Source organism: Metarhizium acridum (assembly GCF_019434415.1).
Source record: "Metarhizium acridum strain ARSEF 324 chromosome Unknown scaffold_1, whole genome shotgun sequence".
Taxonomy (NCBI): Eukaryota; Fungi; Ascomycota; class Sordariomycetes; order Hypocreales; family Clavicipitaceae; genus Metarhizium; species Metarhizium acridum.
The window spans coordinates 6,477,431-6,499,504 of NW_027094015.1; the positions used below are offsets into that span (position 1 = coordinate 6,477,431).

General features: G+C 52.2%; 9 protein-coding genes across 10 annotated transcripts; 5 read left to right on the top strand and 4 right to left on the bottom strand.

Moving 5' to 3' along the window:
• Nucleotides 1-10: 10 nt before the first annotated feature.
• J3458_002041 (uncharacterized protein) lies at nt 11-2,233 on the bottom strand (the record flags this gene model as incomplete). Its single annotated transcript, XM_066117074.1, has 2 exons — nt 11-1,876; nt 1,957-2,233. The coding sequence occupies 2 exons, from the start codon at nt 2,231-2,233 to the stop codon at nt 1,071-1,073; spliced, it is 1,083 nt and encodes a 360-aa protein (XP_065978962.1). The 3' UTR covers nt 11-1,070.
• A 731-nt stretch (nt 2,234-2,964) lies between these two features.
• On the bottom strand, nt 2,965-4,510 carry J3458_002042 (uncharacterized protein; the record flags this gene model as incomplete). The annotated part of the gene is made up of 4 exons (XM_007808865.2): nt 2,965-3,247; nt 3,333-3,697; nt 3,757-4,146; nt 4,226-4,510. 4 exons carry the CDS (start codon nt 4,508-4,510, stop codon nt 2,965-2,967), a joined length of 1,323 nt encoding a protein of 440 aa, XP_007807056.2.
• A 781-nt stretch (nt 4,511-5,291) lies between these two features.
• On the top strand, nt 5,292-5,678 carry J3458_002043 (uncharacterized protein; the record flags this gene model as incomplete). Its single annotated transcript, XM_066117075.1, has 1 exon — nt 5,292-5,678. One exon carries the CDS (start codon nt 5,292-5,294, stop codon nt 5,676-5,678), a length of 387 nt encoding a protein of 128 aa, XP_065978963.1.
• A 339-nt stretch (nt 5,679-6,017) lies between these two features.
• Nucleotides 6,018-8,555, bottom strand: J3458_002044 (uncharacterized protein; the record flags this gene model as incomplete). Its single annotated transcript, XM_007808866.2, has 1 exon — nt 6,018-8,555. The coding sequence occupies one exon, from the start codon at nt 8,553-8,555 to the stop codon at nt 6,018-6,020; it is 2,538 nt and encodes an 845-aa protein (XP_007807057.2).
• Nucleotides 8,556-11,340: 2,785 nt separating this feature from the next.
• Nucleotides 11,341-11,703, top strand: J3458_002045 (uncharacterized protein; the record flags this gene model as incomplete). Its single annotated transcript, XM_066117076.1, has 1 exon — nt 11,341-11,703. One exon carries the CDS (start codon nt 11,341-11,343, stop codon nt 11,701-11,703), a length of 363 nt encoding a protein of 120 aa, XP_065978964.1.
• Nucleotides 11,704-14,423: 2,720 nt separating this feature from the next.
• Nucleotides 14,424-16,016, top strand: J3458_002046 (uncharacterized protein; the record flags this gene model as incomplete). The annotated part of the gene is made up of 4 exons (XM_007808867.2): nt 14,424-14,559; nt 14,622-14,881; nt 14,966-15,386; nt 15,446-16,016. 4 exons carry the CDS (start codon nt 14,424-14,426, stop codon nt 15,568-15,570), a joined length of 942 nt encoding a protein of 313 aa, XP_007807058.1. The 3' UTR covers nt 15,571-16,016.
• On the top strand, nt 16,017-20,716 carry J3458_002047 (uncharacterized protein). Its single transcript, XM_066117077.1, has 2 exons — nt 16,017-16,166; nt 16,244-20,716. Exons 1-2 carry the CDS (start codon nt 16,077-16,079, stop codon nt 17,384-17,386), a joined length of 1,233 nt encoding a protein of 410 aa, XP_065978965.1. The 5' UTR covers nt 16,017-16,076; the 3' UTR covers nt 17,387-20,716.
• On the bottom strand, nt 16,735-20,776 carry J3458_002048 (uncharacterized protein). Of its 2 annotated transcripts, XM_066117078.1 has the most exons (3): nt 20,279-20,776; nt 20,100-20,168; nt 16,735-20,043 (listed from the first exon to the last, which is right to left on the bottom strand). In XM_066117078.1, exons 1-3 carry the CDS (start codon nt 20,401-20,403, stop codon nt 18,192-18,194), a joined length of 2,046 nt encoding a protein of 681 aa, XP_065978966.1. In that variant the 5' UTR covers nt 20,404-20,776; the 3' UTR covers nt 16,735-18,191. The 2 variants fall into 2 exon arrangements, with proteins under 2 accessions (XP_065978966.1, XP_007807060.2); XM_007808869.2 differs by having other exon boundaries at nt 20,100-20,776.
• Nucleotides 20,777-21,013: 237 nt separating this feature from the next.
• J3458_002049 (uncharacterized protein) lies at nt 21,014-21,502 on the top strand. The gene has a single exon (XM_066117079.1). The coding sequence runs from the start codon at nt 21,108-21,110 to the stop codon at nt 21,429-21,431; it is 324 nt and encodes a 107-aa protein (XP_065978967.1). The 5' UTR covers nt 21,014-21,107; the 3' UTR covers nt 21,432-21,502.
• Nucleotides 21,503-22,074: the final 572 nt, after the last annotated feature.

Here is a 22,074-nt window from a genome sequence, read left to right on the forward strand (position 1 = left end):
GCAAGGCCGCGTGCAAATAGCTTTGTTGAACCTCGAGTCGTGACGGCGCTGATGCCAAAGCCGGCTCGACGCGGGCGCAACACAAAAGAAGCGCTGGGGATTGGCAGCTACTATAGCTAGCCTTTGGAAGCTTCAGCCCATCCGGTCAAGACATGCTTCAAATTTTTCGAGTGCGACTTCAACAGCTTAGGGCGTCTCCAACTCGACCAACTTCAAAAGAACTCGAATCCAACACCTGCGGCAGACCAACGCGCCCGAATTCAACGCTTTCCCTTGACCCAACCCCCATGTCAACATCCCGTTGGTATCAGGGTCTTGTCAAACCATACCAACCTCGGTGCCAAAGCAATCTTGCCCCATTCCCGTCCGTCTTGCGGCAGAGGGGAAAGGAGTAGACAGGTACCCAAACAGCCTCGCCTTTATCGGGCAAGCTGCGTTCGTGCTGCGGCTCCGGACCGGACTCGCGTTGCTTTCTCGCCGAGTTGCCTTGGGCCTGTCAGATCATGTATTTGCCCTGGGTTCTTGGCGAGGTGCTTGATTTCAGCTCCGTGTCAGCATTATGCCGTCTCACTCCACACAAAGCCCATCCCCCACCCGTAAGCCAAAGGGTTCATAAGCTATTCGAGCATCTGTTCCTTTCAACTGCGGTCATAGATTAGCTGGGAGATCGTCAGACTGAAGTCCAGGGCTTCAATCCTACGGATGCCTATCTGAAGGTCGTGTGTTCAAGTCACACTGACCGCACATCTTTCTTTTTGTCTCTTCCCTCGGCGGACTAACCAGGGGTCTTCGTTTATGCAACAGTAGGTTTTTTTTTCTTAACCTTTTTTATTAGAGCCTATTTTATGTAGCTTGCGCGCTTTTTATTTATTCGTTTCTTCTGGCCAACAATAAACAATCAAATTCGCTGCCTTCACGACCTTCTCCCATTCTGTGCGTGCCAAAATTTCCTCAGACAGGTAGCAACAACGTGTAGTTGTTCATTATCGTTATTAGGTACTACTTCGTCACACTACACCAGTCTATTCGTCTGACTGTTTACCGCTCCCCAAACAGCCAAAGCCTAGGCACTACAGCATCACTGCTAACGCGCCGGTACTAACTCCCAGAGCGATAAACATGGTGGTAAAGATATCCATGTTAGACCACAAGGCGGCGCCAGCACCGGGACTATCAGGCCGAGTGGTACCGGTAGCGACGGTAGCTGTCGTCGTCGGGCTACTTTTGTCATTGCCTCCGCCGTTATTAGCCGTGTTCTCGCTGCCGCCGCCATTGTTCGGGGTGTCGGTGGCGTTTGGTCCGTCAGCACCACCTGTTCCCTTGCGCGTGCTGCCAGTCAGAGAAGCGAGGCTCGTTGCCGACGCGGGCGTCGAAAAACTGAGCGTGCTGGAAACGGAGCTGAAGTAACTCGAGGCGGCGGCGGCGGCCGTCGCGCTGACGCTCAAGACGCTGGTGGTAGACGTGCGCGCCGAGGTGATGACAGACGCCTGAATGGCGGCAGAGTAGGCCCAGTAGTAGTAGTAGTAGTACCAAGTCATGGTCCAGTAGTAGTACTGCGTGCGGGTTGTCGTGTAGGTTCTCGTGGTGGTGCGGCTTGCGGCATATGTGGTTCGGCCGTTTTCCACACGCGCTGTGCATCGTGAGTCGGTGCAGCAGACGGGCAGGTTTCCTTGGCTGGGTAGGATATAGCAATGGTTTCCGGCTTCGCAATATCGTCCGTCCTTGCAGCACTCGGCGCCGGAGGGGATGCAGCGGTCGCTCCCGCAGCACTGTTCCCTCAATTTACACGGTCCTTGGGGACAGCATCGTGAATCCGAGGGCAGACAGTAGCCATAGCCGCAGCATCTAGTAGATGTTGGGCAACATCGTCCAAAGGCTGGATAAAAAAAGAAACAGAGTTGGTCAAAAAGTCTTGCGGGATGGAGGAGAAAAAATATTGTTCAGGGCTCATCGTACCTGAACAGTACCAATAGCCTGCTTCGCAAGACTGTCTCTTGTTCAGGACATGAAGCACGCCGTTCGCAGACAGGGCAGCACGTCCAAACATTGGATCGGCAGAATCCCTTTGCCGCAAAGGACTCTTCAACGCGCCAAGCTTGGATGGTCCACCAACAGCATCAATGACCATCTCCTCAACTTCAAACTCCTCCAGACGACCCTCGAGGTTGCGGTCATAGTTGAGAATGAACTCGCCAGCCGCCAACGAGGCAAAGAAAATTTGACTGAGGAGCATCTTTGGATATAATTTGCAAATCAATGAAGCTGTACAGGCCAGTTAACACGATTCTTGTCAGCAAAATACAGAAGCTGGCACATACAAGCTCCCAGTGATGGCAAAGAAGGACGGCTCTGTGCGTCGACCTAGGAATGAGGCTCACTACTTATCTAGTTCCTTCAAGATCATCACTTCACCCCTGGGGTTGTGGCATATTCCATAGCCGCACCCTTACAGGCTGAATTGAATGACATCTTCAACCTAGTCATCAGCCCTGTCTTGACTGGCGCCACCAGGACGTGTTGGCGGGAGTCAGTCCGACTGATATGTCAGCTGCGGAGTAGATTTTCGCCGTTTCTGGTGATAAGATGGCGTTCACGACTGTATTCGAGGGCAGGCCCAAATAGTGAGGCCCAGGTTTAGAGGATGAACTAAGACTTCAGCTGCCAAGCACCGATCTCTTTTGGCGTCGACGGTGGACATCTGGTCGCAGCCGCATTATGGTCTGCCGGGTGCCCAGTGGGCTTTTTGCATGTGTGCACTGTGCAGGCACGCATCAAGAACCACGAGCAAGGTGCAAACGACCTCTTGCCAACAACGCCATGGTAAGAATTCATGGCCTTCCATGAGCTACTTGGCCCTAAGTCTTTCTTTACAGCTAAGCTACGCGACAAGCATTCGTTACCGAGCTACACACACAGTTGGCTCCGAAGCATATTTGCTAATAACAATTTCAAACTGACAGTGCTTTACGCCCCAGACTGCTGAATCAAAGGGGGGATTCGATATTGGTCACTGTCGGTTCCCAGCACGAGATACAGCTCGCCCGACGAGTCACTGGTCATGAATAGTCTCTTCCCTTCTCCGCCAAACGCCAATCCAACAGGTCGGAAGCACTTCTCGGGGCATACTGAATTGTCCTTGTTCCACATCAGTTCCTGCTCAGCCGTGGGGCTGCTCTTGGCGGCTTTGGGATATCCTTCAGAAAAAGCTACACGGCTAAGGCGGTAGCCATTCGGAGGCTTGCGGTTCCTGCAATACGATACATAACCTGTCTGTCAGCATTCCACACTGTCGTCCGTGTCATGGTTTCATCAACTTGTTCCATTAGACTCACCAGCTTCCGTGGAACGAAATCAGGGCCGCCGAGCCTTGCCAATTGAATTTGATGTCCAGCGGCGCGAGGTGAGATCCAAAGGTAATATAAGGAGACACGGTATCCTCCTGGCACCACTGATCTGTATAATTGTTGGGCATTTGATCTCCCACCATTTGAAGAGCAATCTTGGCTCCTCCTGGGTAGCCTTTGACATTGGAGGTGTCAAAGATAGCTACGCAGGATGGGTAGCCAAAGTTTTTGCCGTAAACTTCACTGATGGTGTCGTTAGGTAGCCCATGGAAATTGAGCTCTTCGCCGGGGTTCGAGTTATGAATATCGACGCCATTCCGCTGCATATTATCGATGGAATTTTCAACAGACCACTGGGACCGAATTAGCATTTTCATGTTAGGTATTTTGGGGTCCAGAGTTCGTCACTTACAACATATCCCGTCACGGGATCTTCAGCCACACCCACACTGTTTCTGAGCCCCCATCCGAGCACCTCTCCGTCGGAATACCTGACTGGGCTATCGATCTTGAGAAGATGGTCAATCTTGAAAATGCGGATCTGGCTTTTGGCCGACCCAATTTCCACCGTATCTTTATCGATATTACCATCAGATCCTCTGGAGACGAGCAGCAAGTTTGAGTTGTGCTTTGGAATCAAGAGAGTTCGTGTAGCATGGCCGCCTTGATCCATCCCAGTTATAATATTCTTGGCCTTTCCCACCGTTCCCTTCTCAACATCGTAATCATAGGCATAAACATCAGTGGACGATGAAACAAAGAGCGTTTTGCCATCAGATGAGAGTTCAATGCCGTGATTCAACTTAGCAGTCATGGGTTAGCCTTTCTCATATTTTTTCTCCCCATGACTTTCAACCAGAGGGGAAATTGCCAGCACTCACAGTCTTATCGTCAATAAGGGACGAGCTCTTCGTGATACAAGTGTCCAATCCCTTCCCATCATCCAACTCAATGCGTCTAACGCCCTTGGCCCCGGCCTCAACCACCAACAGATTCCCCTTGGGATCAGCAATGACACCCCGAGGCTTACTCAGATCATTCGCCAGGACCTTGAACCTGACGCCCGGCGCTGTCTGCGGATCCGACTTTGGCTGGATGGGCTGACATTGCGCAGCAAGTGTCAACCCTGTATATAGCGCCGCGAGGAACAGATGCAACGGGGCCATGGTTGCAAGCAGCAAACCGTGAAAACGCGCCGCGAACCGCAAACCAGAAGGGGCCAAAAATCTACAACCCACGAGGCATGGATGATTATTTATCCTCCGCAGGCCTCGGGACAGTAAGTCCTTCCTTCCATGCAGTATCAGTTGCCGTTCGTCATTCATTGGCAGGAAGCATCCCCTCCTTCCCACCCAACCATTCCTGCAAGCCACCAGGCAAGGTCGTCGTCATCCCTAGCTTGCCATTCGTGCTATCCCACCCGGCGCCCACGAGGGAAGAAGGTGTTTGTGGTGCGTCCCAGGGCGCCGATGGCCTTCAAACCGGTCATGCTTTGTGCTTGGCCAAAAGCCGTAGGTGGTAGTGATGCTAAGCCGCTGATCCTGTCTGATCCCGTGACTGCGGTCCAATGGGAAAAACTCTGTGCAGGACGGAGAGTCGTCATCCCAAGAATTGGCACTGGTTAGTCCGAGGCACATTATGCAACGTGCCAAGGACGTGGAATTCTACTCCCGGAAGCGAGAGAGTCGGTCATGGACGGAAATGCGCCGTGGGAGAAGCTTAACTTTCAAGCTTAGTAGCCACGTCACCGAAGTGCCGAGCACAATTGAAATGTCTATTTACACCAGACTCTTCCACCATCCATGGCGAGCATGACCAGTTAGCCAGCTACCTGCCCAGTGCGCATGTGCCTTCTAGGTAGGTAGTTGGGCAATTCCGACTGTCCTTAATGTTTGCTGCATGATGCAACATTCAGCCAGAGTATGATTCGATAACCTCCCCATTCGAATGACAACCACGCTTAAAACAGTAGAGACAAGGTCCAATGTAGCATTTTCAGTCATCATTCTCGCAGCACCACTCCGTATGCTACCATCCAATCCTACGCGGCCAAGACAAAGTTGCTCACAGGTCTACGACTGTTCGACCTTTTTCCCTTCGAGGCTCGTCGTTACATTGCAGTCTGCTCTTTTGATATGCAGCAAAATCCGCCCAATACACAAAATCCGCCATTCCGGTACCCAAAAAAGTCCAAGATGCTCATCTAGCTGCTTCCTGGTACGCAAATTCAAGAATTCACCTGCACCAATCAAGAGTCTCGTTCGTAACCACATCCAGTCCAAACATGCCGAAAAGAGAGGCTCCATCCACATGCGTAAATCCATCATCAATTGAGTGTCGCAATCGCTTCATTCGTTACACGTAGGTACACACAACACAAAGAGAAAAAAGGAAAAGGGAAAAAGTAGTGATAATGAAAATGGTCGGGCTTTTTTGCGTGACATGGTGCCTCGCGGCGAATCCAGTCTAAGCGCTTAAAAATGGCTTCAGAAAAATGAAAATGACGTATGTTATGTCGGGCATGATACAGCGTAACTAGACACATAGGAGACAAAAAAGAGGGGGATTCGAGTCCATCCTGGGCTTTGGAAAGCGATGATAACAATGCTTGAAACGGGTCGTGATATGCTGAGTTGGCAATTACAAAAAATGCGTCATAGTGTTACACAGGCATCATGTCCTTATCTGCATCTTTTGCGGAATAGGAGGCAATGCCCGGGTTGGTGGGGGAGCTGGTGGAGGGCCACTGACAGCTATTTGTGGCATACTCCTGCGATTCATAAGTGAGGTTCTTGGGGTCTTGTCGACGTTGAGATAATGGCCACTTGTTGGCTGCGACTCTGACGTAATAGTGACAGATGAATTAGACGAGTGGTTACTCGACACCGTTGAGTCGTGAACATCGTATGAGCGCGACGACCGCTCGGAAAACACGGAGCACATACTAGCTCTCTTTGCAGCACGAGAGGGTTCTAATGACTGGCTTCTTATAATGTCGGCGGTGCTCTCACCAATATCCAAGAACGAAGTTCGGTGCCCACGTGGCGGTCCGTAGATGACTGGAGGGCCAGTTGGCACCACCATAGACGCAATATGGGGTCGTCTATTTACCACCGCTGGAGGCGGTTCTGCCGATGGTATCCCTTGTCGAAGAGCACCGGTGCTAGAGTGTTTGCGAGGACTGAGACGCCAGGATGATTTCTCTGGTATAGATTCTGGGGCACGGGAAGCTTGAGACACTTGGTCATCGCCACGCCTGCCAGCTCTGCCCCGAGAGACTGATCGCAGTCGTCTTTGCCGAACGTCCATCGTCGGCAACGTTGGTAGCGGGGGCGACTTCGGAGAGGCCGGTAGCCGCTCTGTGGCTATGGTTCGTGTCACGGCCTGGTCAGTCACGACGGACAAGCGATGGGCTGACTGCATCGCTGTCGGCAGCTTTCGGCCAAATCTTCGAGGTGATGTGTCACGGTCTCGTCTACGGCTAGGAGAGCCGTCCGTGCTACCCGCCGCGCCCCTTGCATACGAAAAACGACGATTAGATGAACGCGGCACACTGAAGTTGGGAGTAGGCTTGACACCGAGGGGAGAAGTCACCCGGTCAGGATGCGCATCAGTAACACAAGTTGGCAAAGAGCGCATCTTTCCTTTGGGGGGCAGACCATCGTCAATAAAGGGAGCGGTAGCTTGCACCGACTCTCTTCTCGTCACAATTTCTGACGCATTCGGCCTCGTCCTGACTTCTCCCCTACCAGAAGATTCATGATGGCCAAAGATTCCCTCATCGAATTTATCGTGTGTAGGGGATCCGTTTGGCGAAGAGCCAGTGGATGTGACGTGTGTACGTTGCCCACACGAGACGAAAGATAGACGATTTGAACTTTCCCGAAGGCTTTCCAGCTGGCGTTCATCTTGAGACACCGTGCTGTTTGTAGTAGAAATGTCATCCAGGGACTGATGGCGGGCTGTGTCGGTGCTGGTTTGTCGCGTAAAGGTTTCGCTACTTCTCGTCTCTCGCGGTGGTGACATGATGGATTGGCTAGCCTTACTTCTAGAGCTCATGAATCGGGATGGATCTCGTACAATAAGAGTGCGCTGGCTCATGTGTTCCCTAAGGTGTGGATCAGCACCAGCAGGCTTGGGCTTTCCGGTCTCTGATAACTTCCTCCTACCACCTTGCTTTTCGATCTCGTTTCGCAGAACGGCCATCCAGCCTTCCATATCCTCAGCATTCTCGAAAACCATTAGCAGATTAGACGCGTTACGTCGTTCAGTGAGGCGAAATGAAAGTTTAGAGAATATGGAGTGGCTCTCGAGCCCATGATGGTCATCGACATCTGCCACTGAGGATACCTGGACAACCCAGTGGCGGCCTGGAATCGCGTCTGTGGCGAATGCCGCAGACGAAGGACCTAGGCGAAGAATCTTCTCCGGTAAGCGATCGAAACTGCCATTTCGAGAGTATTGCAAGAGATATCCAGATGTCACTAGAACGTAAATCTTAGTCGTCCACTCAAAACTTGTCCCGGGCGCATTCAAATCCCATTTATTATTCTTTTTCCTGTGTTTGTCCATGTCTGCTTCAAGATGGTCATTTCCGGTTCCGTCAGCCAAGCCTTCCTCTTCTTTCCTCTGGAGACTGTTTTTTTTCTCATTGATTCTTAAGATAGCATCTGCGGAGATGGTCGCCGCTGGCAAGGTGGCATGGTGAACGGCTTGGGGAAAAGCCTTGAATAACGGGGGTAATGACCAGCTCGCGCTTGAGGCATCAGATTGCCCGCCAGCCCGCGAATTCGCCCTCCTTTTCCTTGCCGGCGGTACGTTACGATGTGAGGATTGCTCGGCCTTGGGGTCCTCTGCTGTGGCTGCAAGCGGTTTCCATGAATAATTTGTTGGCAGGTTGGAGTCATATTGGTAAACGTGTGGTGGTTGACTTACTCCCGCCATCGATGCGCGGAAGTTTGTCTTCTTCAATGTAGCCGGCGTGGTACTCTGCTCTTGATCGTCCCTTGCAGCTTTGGATCGCCCGAATATGTTCCGTAACCCCAGTTTCGACTCGCGACGGCCAAGTTTCTCAATTCTATCCACCTTCTCTTGCCTGATTGGCATTCGATTCTCCAGCTCGGCCGCATAATCAACTCCTGGTCCTCGAGGTCCTCGAAGATTATTACTAGGAACGCGCTGAGCGTTGTCGAGCATTTGCTCATGTGTCATTGTAGATTAGTCGACAGAAATCCCGCCGATACCAACAGGGGATGTCTCTTGTATTCTCGATAATCGCGAGTCAAATCTTTGTTGTTGTTTTGAGGTCAAGTGGCAAGCGAGCGACTCCCAAGCCATGCGAAAAGATTGACGTACTCAAAGCTGTATGACTGTGGGTAATGCTCCTTTGACTGGAACAAAAGGACAAAATCAAGTCACAAAGAGGCTTAGAGAGAAAGATGCCATCAAGTATTTTCTTTTTACACGGCTCTGAAAGCCCCGAGGGATTGAGAGAGTTGATAGAGAGGATGGAAGGGTGGGGATGACGAGGTATCCGATTGTTTTGGTTGAGGAAATGGTAGGCTCTGTTACTGCAAACTTGTCTTGGTAAACGGTTCGCTTTCCTTGAACACAAGAAGGGTGGCCTGATGTATGATTCGCCGGGATCGAGGTTGTTGATGCGAGGGAGCCGAAAGAGAAGAGCGGGAAATGAAAGGAAAGGGACCAAAGGAAAGAGGCAAGACAAGGCGAGACAAGACAAAGCGAGGTGTTGTGTCGTTAGACCCTTGACATGCTTGCAATTTGAAGCACCAACTTGAAAGGACAAAGTAAAACAGAATGAATGTCACTGGTAAGAAATGCGATTATAATATAATATGGATTTTACTCCCCTCTGGCTCTACTGTCCCATAATACGGAGTACGGCTGCGCCAGTTCTCCATCCTTGTAGTCGGTATTGAGCGAGGTAGGTGGGCCTAGAAGCGGTCCCATGGCGGAACGGAGTAGTGCTAACACACACACTTTGACAATTTGTCGCAGGCGAAGTGCGGATGTCTGAGTCGCTTGGAGTCCGGGAGTCACATCCCCCTGTACTCCGTACCAGAGCTGTGGACAAGTGGGAGGGCAACCCTCTGTCGACGTCGAGGTGCGAGGAAAGGCTGGGCCAGGGGGTCAGACAAAGTGTGATGTGGACAAGGCAGCTTCAGGAACCAGGGCAAAACGACATGGGACCCCTGAAGCAAGACCAAAACGGCCTCACAGCTGGACTGTGCTTGAGTGCGTCCACGGCTCATGGTGTGCGGACCATGCCGGGGTGCCAAGGGAGCTCTGAAAGTTGTGGATTCGTAGGTGCGGGCTGTCACACCAGGTGCAGTTGACCTCTCGTCGCTCTCTGGTCGTTCTCCGGACGTGACACAACATAATACAGGCATACAATGGAGAGTGTGCGTGTGTTACTGTATACTCTGTACAGTGCAGCACAGTGCAGTCCTCCGTATGTCCGGGCCATAAAAGGTGTACGAGATTTGTAAGTAGCTTTTTTTTTTCAGGTGCATGTTGGGCCAAAACTCAAATTGGGACGTTGTTGGATGTCGTTGAAAACTCTGTCAAGGGCCAAGGCATTCCACCGAGGATTGGCGCCGGAGACGGCTAAACCGCGTCCAAATACGACCGGATGGCTAGGATCCTGAGGTCAACTGCAATTCAGCAATCAGCATCTAGCCGTGACGAACATTGTATTATAGTCCCTGGCCATGGAGTATACGGAGTACGGAGTACATGGCCGAACGACGCTTGATGCGCGGCAGAACAGGTGACGGGATACTGCGTAGCGCTTCCTCGATTGACTTTGTACTCTGCTCCATAGTTCATATTCTGTCCAGATGGAAGACTCGGTAACTGCTCTGTACGTGTATACCTGGTATCTGGTCGTGATAATTTGGTTTGCATTTTGATATGACGACGCTTTTGGTCGATACCCGTCAGGACACGGAGTCTGGCATCCAAGAGTGGTCCATGATTGCTTTGTGGGACTCACCTGCCGGGGAAGTAAACGGGGAAAAAAACAAAAACAAAGGCTAGTCCAGTGCTTAGTTACGGAGTACTGCAGGGACAATTGTATTGTAGGGGATATGCGAGCGTCCAGACGCCGGGCCAGTTGCGGCACGGGCTAAGGACCAGGCAGCCAGGGGAGGGCTGACGCCACCGGGACCAGTATCTGGCTTGCTCCCCCATCGTTCTGCAATGTCATGGCACGTAGTATACGGAGTACGGAGTCGGCGAAAAACATCAGGATTCGGTGGCTGCAAACAAACATGCCGACAGGATAGTAGTTACTGGAGTTCGGTTCATGCTCGTCCGGTGGGCCGTGGGTTGAGAGCTGCGGTGTAACTGCGGACGAAGCACGAGGCACTTGGAAGCTGTTGGCTCTGGAGGCAGGAACGACGAAGCCCCTCCTTCAGGTTGAGCAAGTTGACATGGACTACTATCCAAGGCCAATGGCTGATTTGCAAAAGTGACGCTCGGCCCAGCCCCGCACGTGTCGACCAGAAGTATCTATCGGAGGCGGCGAGACATGACAATTTTCTGGCTGGAGCTCAGCCTTATCCTTGTGTTTTGATGTACGTACACCGTACCGAGAAATGTTCGCCTCGGTCAATGTTGGTTGTCTTGTTTGTCGCCTTGTTGGTTTATTCTTTTCTCGTCCACGCTCCCTCAAAATTTTGCTTTTTCTTCTCGCCATCAAAACTAATGATGCCTTACTCATTACTTACCGCTCTCTTCCGCTGTTCCTCGTCGTTCCCAGAACCGAGTTGCCGGCATCACGGATTCATTGCCCATGTCCCGCGGATACCTCTCCGGTTTTCTTCCTGCTATTCCATGTTGTGTCAACCGTGCTAGCGCCTGGTCACTGAGCCTTTATCGATCCACAGCCTCCCGAGAAACCCCGGCCTCCAGAGTGTGACCGTTCTGAACTGGGAATATCCTATCTGTACCCGGTCAGCATTCCAGCGTGTGAATGGCAGCGAGCAGGGCGAGGGCGAGCATCCTGACTTACTGTTTGTCAGGGTTGAAAATCGTGGAGCAAGGTCGGACAAAATGGACCTCTTTGTCCCGACATCTTCAACATCCCAGCCTCTTTGGGCAGGATCAAGTTGCTAAAGTCGGAAGAGCATGCGATCAGTCCGCTTTTCCTTTCACTGCTATGCGGTACCCTTGGGGTGATGGCCTCAATATCTCCACCACCACCCGCTTGCGTAATGCCTACTCGGTACTGAACGGGCAGTTGGAACCGCACTTGTCATGCTTCGATGTGGCGGCGGCATTGTTATTGTGGCCTCTCCACCAAAGTTTCTGGGCAAATGAATCGCATCTCAAATAGACAGCCTGGCCTTGTAGTATCTGGGCACGCAGCGAACTGACAGGTCAAGCAGCCGCCATGCGCAATTGCTAAGAGGGATCAGACCCCTAGCGCCCTTGTTGACAGATTCCACCAGACTTCCAGGCTTACATTGGCATGTCTCAGGACAAGATGAAAGATTGGCACGAAAAAAAAAGTTGGTGTCGGGGTGTATGCACAGTCAGCCGTGCGTCGTTGACTCCTTCCTATCCGGTTGCGGTCATCATGAGCGATGTATTACCAGTTTTGAGCCTCGCGATACGTGCGGGTTCTCTCTCCATTGTTCATCCCCAGTCTTCAAGGTCAGCTGACCGCTTGTCCGATGCAAGAAGACGTAACAGACGATCTGCCGCCATGCATCTCCCATCATCACACGCATTGCACAAAGAGAACCTCTTTACTAATGGTGGCTCCCGACGTGCAGGTACTCCATAGGCGAGCAGTAGGTTTGGTTGTACCCAGACAGCAAATACGAGGCAGAGCGCCTCCACCCGAAAGGCAGTCGACTTGTTAGACTTTGTGGCTCAGGAGTCCGTATAAGGATTGAGTTGCGACTATTGACTATTGCAAGACGGTCTGTTTAACATGGCAAAACGTCATCAGAAGCTACAACCTGTGTTCGTTTGGCTCGGGCTTTACAGTCGTTCAGAAAATGTTGGACAGGCAGAAGGCACATTTTGCTTCGATTTGCCTGCTGTTGACTGACCCTGGCCTAACAGAAATTGAGACGACAGTCTTGTATGGAGTAGTAATTGGCGAGGATTGACAGCATGAACCCTTCCGCCCCTGGTTCCTGCAGTAGCGCAAATTTTGGATCAGACTTTTTCTGCTTTACTAATTATTAGCCATCAACGGCATTCCACCGCCAATGTTCTTGTGTTCACGCGACAAAGTAGTTTGTCCCATGGCGACGTCAGATACTCCGACTCTCTTTTAGGCGAAGACCTGCTGTGTCATAGATAGGGTTGTGTGTAAAAATAAATAAATAAATAAATTTAAAAAAAAAAAAAAAAAAAAAAAAAAAAAAAGAAACATCAAACTGGACAAATGCCGTTCAGTTGTGGCAAATATTCAACATCAGCCTCTTGATGGTGACAACGACTGATGAATAATCGCGGTGTTCGGCGAATTTACACCATTTTGCATCATGATGTCGAGGAGACAATCTGCCAATCCGCTCAATGTCTTATTCTGTTTCTAGCTTTACGCCTGGTGTTTCAACGAGATCAAGATGAAACATGGTGGGTGCACGGGGCCATTGTTCTTATCCCATCCATCCCGAGGGGTCTGGGGGTTGCCCGAGGATCGATCAGTTTAGTAGTTAGAGTTCTCTTCCCCGCTAGATTGAGTGTGTGGGTGTTGGCCACCGTATCGCGTGGCACCTATTTATCGTCTCATTGCCAGACGTCCTAATCAAGATGAAGCAAGGCATTTGCTCATCTCGTTGATATCTACCGTCCTCAAGTCTGTTTCAGGTCTTGGTCTCCTGGCCTTGACGGGCTGAACTTGGTGGACTCTACACGATGACAGACCAGACGCAGGAAAATGGTCTACCGTACGGAGTACGGAGTAGATTTCTGCAGGTTTTTTGTTTTTTCTTTCTCTTTCTTCTTTTTGCCCCTCCCTCTTCTTTTCTCCGGAGGCTGCACATGCTTGTTTTATTGCAGGATGTGTCAATTGTTCTGGGTCTTGATTCAGTCCAACTATTAGGCCCCATTCATTCGTAGAACTGGACATGTACTCGACAGCAAGCTCTGCTGCACTGCGACGATAACAAGGTCTGGGGTTCATCGTCGAACCACGGTAGATTGTCAATCGGGCACCATTATACTGCATTGCGTGCAGGACATGGTGTAGTAGTACATGGTGTGCCTCGGGTTAACGACCAACCTGCGTTGAGAAAATCGGGTCAGAAGCTGATTCCAGCATGTTCGCAAGAATTTGATCTGCACCTTTCTATCGGAAGGGGGATAGAGTACGTCTCGCCCCACAGCCACAGAGCAGCATGAATTACCTCAATGTGGTGGCGATACTATTCGAACTTGATTTCTAGCGATGAGCTGTTGGACTTTGTTGGCGGCGTGGCCAAGTCGCCGCATCCAAAATGTCAAGATTGGCAGGTTGAGGCTGCTGCAGGGTAAGTCAGGATGCAGAGAAAAAGTGGCTCCATTGTCAGGAGACGTTGAAATGTTGGTGGTCCAAGTTGTCCATTCCAAACCACTGACGTATGTAACGCCACCAGCCTTCAGAGGGCCAACTTGTGAGAGGTGGGTGATATTAGGGCTTCAAAGAACGGTGAATACGAGGAGTCGACACCGATTTTTTACACGCGCAAACAGAGCGCGTCGCATCTTTTTTTTTATATCTACAATCACTCATCTTGCAGCTGCATTGCCTTCAGCCAACGACGGCTGTCCGCTCTCGAACGTGGAGTGAACCAGTCAAGTGGAAATCAAGTGGTCCAACCGCCGCTGACCACTGACGTTCCGCATTGCCCCGCCATTGTTAGCTTTCCAGTGCTCCCCACCAGGAACCAGACAGAAAGAACAATCCGTCGAGGTACAAGCGGCACAAGCTGTCTGGTCCAACTCATTACATCCCCAAGACAAAGGCATTACTCGCATTACTCTCGGCATCGCCTTGGTCGCTGTTCCCTCCCACAACGGCGTGCTCATTGCACTGCAGACAAAAAGCAAAAAACAATGCATGTGGCCACCAACGGCGATGGCCCGTCGCTCGTGAGGGCTGAGTCACCAACGGGCTCGCCGCGATCTGCTTCCGTGTCACTACAGGCAGCGGCAACGATGAATGCCGGCCTTCAGCGGGAGCCCTCACGTCGTACGTTTTTTGCGTTTCTTTCATCAAGTTTCAACGGAGCAGTTTCTTACCTGGACGTATAGGGTCTTCCACTAGCTCGCTGGCGCGGAATCCGTCATCACCAAATGCCAGCCGTCGACGATCAACCGTCCTTATGAACTTGCAGCTGAATGATCCGTCCGTCCCGGCCCCTGGAGAGATGGCACAGGAGCATTCTGGATACCATAGATTGAGCCCGCAGCCACTTTCTGGGTCGCCGCTGATGGCTGATCCGCATCATCACCGGGCACCTAGTTTGGGGGAGCTGCATCAGGAGCTCGAGGCAGAGCAAGAAGGACATGTTGTGAGTGACACCTAGTACCCAATGACCTCTTTTGCTTTGATTTATTTGTACATGGTGATGTGATATGCTGCTGACAAGGAGTAGAATCGACTCCTTCAGATGATTCGACAGCAGCAGCTCGAACTTCAACGTCTTCAAACGTCACGACCCGGCCACAGCGCCGATCCAGCCGCCGACGACAGTGCCATTGCCGAAACCGTGCCGAGACCGACACACGGAGCAGGAGGAGCATCGCAGAGTAATGTTCCCGGAAGCCAGCCCGTTGGATCCTACTCTCGCTCACCCGTGTTCCCTCGTGGGTCTATGGAAATGGCCCGCGCGGAGATGCACCGCAGATCCAGGACACCAAGCCGCGGTGCTTCCCCTCGCTTACGAGCGACTTCAATAAGTCAGGAGAGCGGAGACTGGGTCCTTGGGGGTCGTGACGAGAGCGCCTTTTACCAGGCTGAGACACAGATGCTTACCAGGGAGAATCAGATGCTGCGACATCGTATTCGTGATTTGGGTATGGGCACTGCGACCTAGGAAAATATTCCGTGAAACGACGCTAACAAATATATGCAGAGAAGCAACTTGCCGAATTTCACTCGGGCTCAGGAACAGGAACCGAGCCTTTGATACCGTCACATCTAACTCAATCATCAACAAGCGGAGAGCCAGCTGGCGAGGTCGGGCCAAAGGAGTCGTAGCTTTCGGGAACATGACGTATTGCTTGCAACTGTGTTTTAAACACATTCCTTGCGGAGTTTACGGCGGAGAATTACCATGAGAATGGGCATATATGCATAGGCGTAAGGTTAACAGAGCTCACTTGATAAGATTTGCATGAAAAGTGAACAGGCGAGAACAGCGTCCCCAAGGCTTTTAAAGGCTGCATGCATGAAGCCAAATAAGTTGAAGTCGTCCGAGCAGCAAGCACGTCTAGCCCTTACAGTACCTGCCCAAGGTTCAACCCGGGTCCTGTAGAAAGTACCTACCTAAGTAGTAAGCAGAATATACCATCCAGGCCGGCAAAATCCACTCCGAAATTCGGTGCCGCACACGACGTCATTATTGGCTCCTGGTTGTCAGTTCATCCACCTCACGGGATAGAACGGCCGACTTGCATCGCGTCTATATATTTACGCGCCGGTCAATTCGGGGCCATTGCCTCAGGTACACACAATCCTATTCATGAAATGAGTCTACGGAACCAATGCTGCCACCTGGACTAAGACAAGTGTCACGGCGCTGCTTGCGCCAGTTCAGCAGCACACCCGCCGCCCAGGCAGACTTTACTCACGCTGTATGCTATGCCCGTCATCTCGTAGCCCACACTCGATGAAGAGCAAAGGGGAGCAAAGAACTGACACCCGAAGCCAGATCATTGGCGGCGGCGTCGTCGGGCTCTCGATAGCGCACCGCCTCTCGCAGCAGAGCCCGTCGTCGTCCTCGGTCCTCATAGAGCGGCACTCGTCGCTGGGGACCGAGACGTCCTCCCGCAACAGCGAGGTCATCCACGCGGGCATCTACTACGGCCGCGACACGCTCAAGACGCGGCTGTGCCTCCGCGGCAGGCAGCTCCTCTACGAGTTCTGCGAGAGGCACGGCGTCCCGCACCGGCGCACGGGGAAATGGATCGTCGCCCAAAACGACGCGCAGCGGCGCGAGCTGGAGAGGCTGCACGCCCACTGCGCCGACATTGGCGTGCCGGTGCGCTGGGTGCCCGAGAGGGAGGTCCGGGGCGGGGGCGAGGGCGTGCGTGCCGACGGCGGCGCGCTGGAGTCGCCGACCACGGGCATCGTCGACGCCCACGGGCTGATGGTCTCGCTGGCCGGCCTGTTCGAGGACGGCGGCGGCGTCGTCGCGCTCAACTCGACCGTCGCCGGGGTCGCGCCGCTGGGGGCGGCCTCGCCCGGCAGCCGGGGGTGGCGGATCGACGTCCGGGACTCGTTGACGGGCGAGGCGTCGAGCGTCACGGCCGAGACGCTCGTCAACGCCGCCGGCCTGGGGTGCGTCGACGTGTACAACATGGTCGTCCCCGCGGCCCTGCGGAAGAGGCTGTACTTTGCAAAGGGCAACTACTTTTCGTACTCGGCGTCGCGGCCCCGTGTCTCGAGGCTGGTCTATCCCGCCCCGAACCCGGGCGCCGCGGGGCTGGGCACGCACTTGACGCTCGACATGGGCGGGAGGATACGCTTCGGCCCGGACATTGAATGGGTCGACTCGCCGGACAACCTGGCCGTTGGGAGAGAGAGGCTGGAGCAGGCGGTGCACGAGATCAAGCTGTACTTGCCCGGTGTCGATGAGACGTGTTTGGAGCCTGATTACGCAGGGATTAGGCCCAAGTTGAGCTACAAGGGGGCTGGGCAGGCCGGCAAGAACTTCAACGACTTTGTGGTGAGGATGGAGGACGGCTATCATGGGTGGGTGAATTGCCTGGGCATTGAGAGTCCCGGCTTGACAAGTAGCCTGGCCATTGGGGAGAGGGTCGGAGAGTTGTTTTATGGAAGAAAAGTGTCATGACGAAATGTGCTGTTCTTGCGGAGCAGAATATCAGGGGACTCATGTCAAGAGGACCGCAGAATAAATTTCATAGAAATGATAGATTCATTCATGCAAAAAGCTGGGATATCATACAGAAAAGAATTTGACCATAGTCCACCAGATTAAAAAAGAAAGAGAGGCCGAAAACCGAAAGCAGATGCCAACAGAGATCCAGAGTTCAAACTCGCAGAGCGACTCATTAGAGCAGTAGTCGTATACTATTCAAGTGCCGTGCAAACTAGCCCACGGACCAAAAGAGCCGCAAACAGTGTTGAGAAAACAGCTGGGAAAAGAAAAACTCCATAAGCGAATGTGTTTTCCGTATGCTCCTCCCAGGGATTCCATGTGAAAATTCAGAATTATTTCCACCTATGCATGCCCGGGCCTTTCCTTGTCCATTTCACCAAACTCAAACTTGGCATCATATTTGCAAGGGCCCGTGACCCAAAAAGAAAGAAAAAAATATTCAAGTTGACCAACAACGCCTCATAGTGCTCCGGCGATCACATCGCTTCTCATGAAAATAAAACGCCTTTTTAACACCCCAAGTGCCCAACTGTTATCGAGACTCTCAAAATCTTGAGCCTTCAGTGCTCACTTTTCATCCATCAGTGCGGTGACTGTCGCAACCTTTCTCACCTCAACTCATCGTGATGCTTGGACAGAATTTTCTGCCCTGGACGTTGATGTGCAGTTCATAGATGCCAGTTTGAGCGCCGACAAACCTAAGCACGACATTAGCTGTTAGACATCCACGCTACATATTAAAAAAAGAATCTACAACTCACAAGGTACGACCGTCTTCGGTCCAGGCTAAACCTGCGGTATTGTCTGGGGACGGAGGCACCTCGAAAACTCCATGATCAGTCGCTAGAGTTCCTCGGATCGCGCTCTCTTCCCAGCGATTGACAACTTGGTTGACTAGAGGTACGAGGAGTGACGAGTCTTCATTGTCCGTGTCATTTGAAGGGCGCTCTCTGGCCTGCAAAAATTCAAGCACATTCAGATAGGACGAATCTTGTCTTTCTCTCTGATCCCGCATGGCTGCTACCGTTTCCTCGACTCTGTCCACCCATCTTTGTTCTGTCCGTCTTGTTGATGCTGATTGAGGTTGTTGACCATCAGAACCTTCACGAGTGAGCTGCCTGGCATTGCGAAGGCGCTCCTGTTGACGCTCTCTCTGCTCTCGGTAGGAGCCAAGAATATCGCCCATTGCCCGGCCCACACTACTGCTGCGCTGTCTGGGTCTGGGAGATTCGCCATCAGCGGCTGACGGCCGTAAACTTGACAGGTAGGTCAGGGCTAAATCTGACGTCCCACCATCACGAGCTCGTTCTTCGGCGCTTCTTAAGGCCGCTCGTTCACGTCGTCTTCGATCACCTTGAATCGCCTCTAGGACAACGGTTTCATTGGGTGTGAGAGGCTGGTTCAAAGTCTCCAATGCTTCGCCCTGTCGACGTGTACGTGTACTTCCCGAAGGGGGGGATCGATTGGACCTCCTGTCCGAGTTGCCGTCCAGAAGCCGGGGGTCGATTGTGTTTCGATCGAGTATGTCGATATGTCGAAAGTCAGCCTCAACATTGATATCAACTATCTGCCGAATGATGAAATTGCTTCGCATATCAGCGAAACCAATATGGCCTTTATCTTCTGTCCAGGCGAGAATATCAAAAGGACCAGGGCAGAATGCCATGTCTCGAATAGCTCCAGGACCACTTTCTGGGCGAGATGATTTGAAGGTGGTGATGAGAGGGTCCGCAGAAGGGTCGAGGAGGAGAGTAGCGTCAAAGATAGAAATTGTGCCATGCTGTGTTCCGATTGCTAGGTAAGCACCCGATGGCGAGAAGCATGCCGCAAAACTTCCCCGGCTGTCCGACCTATCATCTTTTCTTTGACTTTTGAGTAGAAATCTTTGTCTCTGTTCCCATCGATATCCGCCATCTTCGCTAGCTGGAGGTGTTGAGATGCCTCCTTCTGTTTCGATCCGTTCATGGACGTAGAGGTACGGATCATCAAGAATCGCAATTAGCATTCGACCGTCAGGGGACAGTATTGCTCGGTTGACGAAATCGGGATATGTTACGACATCGAGGGGTTCTATTTTCTCGTTTTGATCGAATTCGCGTAAACTAACAAGAACAACGGTGCGGTCGTTGTTGGCCAGAACAGCGACAGGCTCGGTATAAGATCCAGCTTCGTGAGGTGTCAATGCCGGAGGGAACCACAGAGTGACGCAGTTCACTCGGTCCTTGGCAAGTTTCATGCTCTTGGCGATCAAGCTCTTGCTTGAACGGCGTGCGTGGGCAAGAAGAGCAAGTAGGGGATCGTCACGGCTGGCTCCTCCAAGGTTCAGTTGGTGTCTCGTTTCGGCATCCAAATGCAATCCCAGCAACGGCTGCCTATTGCTTTCAATTGCATCTTCGAGTTTAATGGCGACAAACTCGCCATTCTCGCTTCCACAGCATAACCATCCATTCTCGGCTACTAGGCATCGCGGCGCAAAGGTAAGGAGCTTGATGGTTTCGCATTCTTTGGTAAATGTGTTGAGTCGCTGGACATGGTTGCTGCCATTTCCTCCGGGAAAGTACACAATATTTTGCTTTTCCGCGCTGATCAACGACCGGAGTTGCCAATGTCTATAGGCGGAAATTGGTGAGCTACGGTGTGGACCTTGAAGGACATGAATACGTACTGAGAACGGACACCAATGCTATAACGCTTACGTCCATTTTTGGACATTATGGCCTCGGTCGGGTAGCACCTATAGTTGCCCATGACGTTAGACGAGTGTACTTGGAAGAATCTTTGACGCGCGGAAGAGCAGGGCGAGGACAGCCACAGGTGGCAAGAGGGGTGTAGAGAATCACGAACAGGCCGTCGTCATTGTTGGCCATGGTAGACGCTACTACCGCCAGGGACCTAAGTAGGCAAAGAATGTCTGCAAATGTTTGTCGAAGGCCACTGGAGCTGCCACCTAAGCTTTGGGACTGGGACATGCAACGGCCAACTGCCGCGGATGGGATGTTGACGGCCCACTGATGCCCGGCCTGATGTACGATGGAGTATCGCCAGCCGAGAGGCGTGTGAGAGAGCCAGTGTTGGAAGCTGGGTAGGCGGCATGCGAAGTAGGCGGCAGCGAGAGAAGGGGCGCAGAGGGTCGAGTGTCGTCGAGGCTGATGGTCCGGGATAATTGATGTAGGGCTGGGTCGGTGAAGTGCAGAGACGGATACAGAGTTTGAGAGAGGATGTGGGTTTCCGTCGGTCAAGGCGGTTACGTGATGCAGACGTTTGGGATGGGCCAGCTTCTTGGTTGCGGCGGGCGTGGCGTGTGGGATAATGAAGACCTCTGGCAGACATTGAACATGGAGCACCAGGCTCAATTACGGAGTACCTGGGCACAAGCAGTTGCTCTGTCCAGTGAGTGCACAAAGCACATGTCCACCCAGTGCCCGGTGTGTCTGGTACCCACTGAGCTGGGCAGAGCCAGCCTGGCTGGTCAGTCAGCCTGGTGGATGACGTCTGGTCTGGTGTCGACTGACTGGGTAAGTATGAAGTACCTGGGTACTTGCGCTGAGCATATGCTCCGTAAATACATGGTAGCACATGCACCTAACAAACACCACAGAGATGCAGTCTGGACAATTTTTAAACAGCATTCGAAGCCAGAACCAGAGCTGCAAGCCACGCGACCTGCGGAGAAATGGAAGACCGGGGCTCGCAGACCGACTTGCTGGGTATGGAAGCGAAATTGCCAACCATCACACCGTACCTACACGACGAGTTAAAAGTACCAGACATATGTAGTCTGGTAGTTATCTGGTCAACTGGTGAGGCAGCACTAAAATTAGCGTCAGGCATGTCCCAAAATATGACAATGACGCTGATCGGCGACGATGGGGTAATTGTCCTTGTCTGTAGTGCCGAGGCGAATGGCCACTGGAATAAGACTGCCAGCAGTACCCAACCAAGCGTTGATGATGCTTTTCCCCCTCAGGTCTTTGCTCAACTTGGTCTGGTTCAATAGCACTTCGTACTCTGTAAAGTGTGATATATGATTGCTTCACCTTCCTATCTCAGAATCACATCTTCAAACTCAGACCCTGGCCATGTTTCGTTAGCCAACACCCAAAGAGCTTGTCAAGCCACCAATGGCCACCTACCTATTCAGGGAGTTTCGGCACCATGAAGGCACTTGAGCACGCGACGCTGCTGCCCTGACTTGCCCAAACGTCAACTACGCTTATCTGACACGAGAGGGACTCAAAACATCACAGTGCTTGTTTCGCCCGTCTTGCAGATCTACCGAGTACCTTGTATGTAGGTACACACACACTCAGGGCTACATACATTGGTCACGAGCAGTGACGGCAGTCTTCTTGCTGCATCATTAAAGTTCTGCGAAGGTGGGGCTCACATCGGCGTCGAGGCTTGGGTCCAAGTTTCTTCATTCAAGAGAAAATCAAGCTGCAGGATGGATGTACATGTGGCATAAATTCAGCGCATGATTCTAGCTGTGGCTTTACAGTAGCGCGAGTTGTCGAGTTATTAGGATCACATCTCCGGGTCGAGCCTCGGAAAGGCCGCAAAAGCCGGCTCACGGCCTGGCATAGCAGCTTCAGTTGCACCCCGGATTCCAAAGGCCCACCATACTCCCTATTCCCAGCACT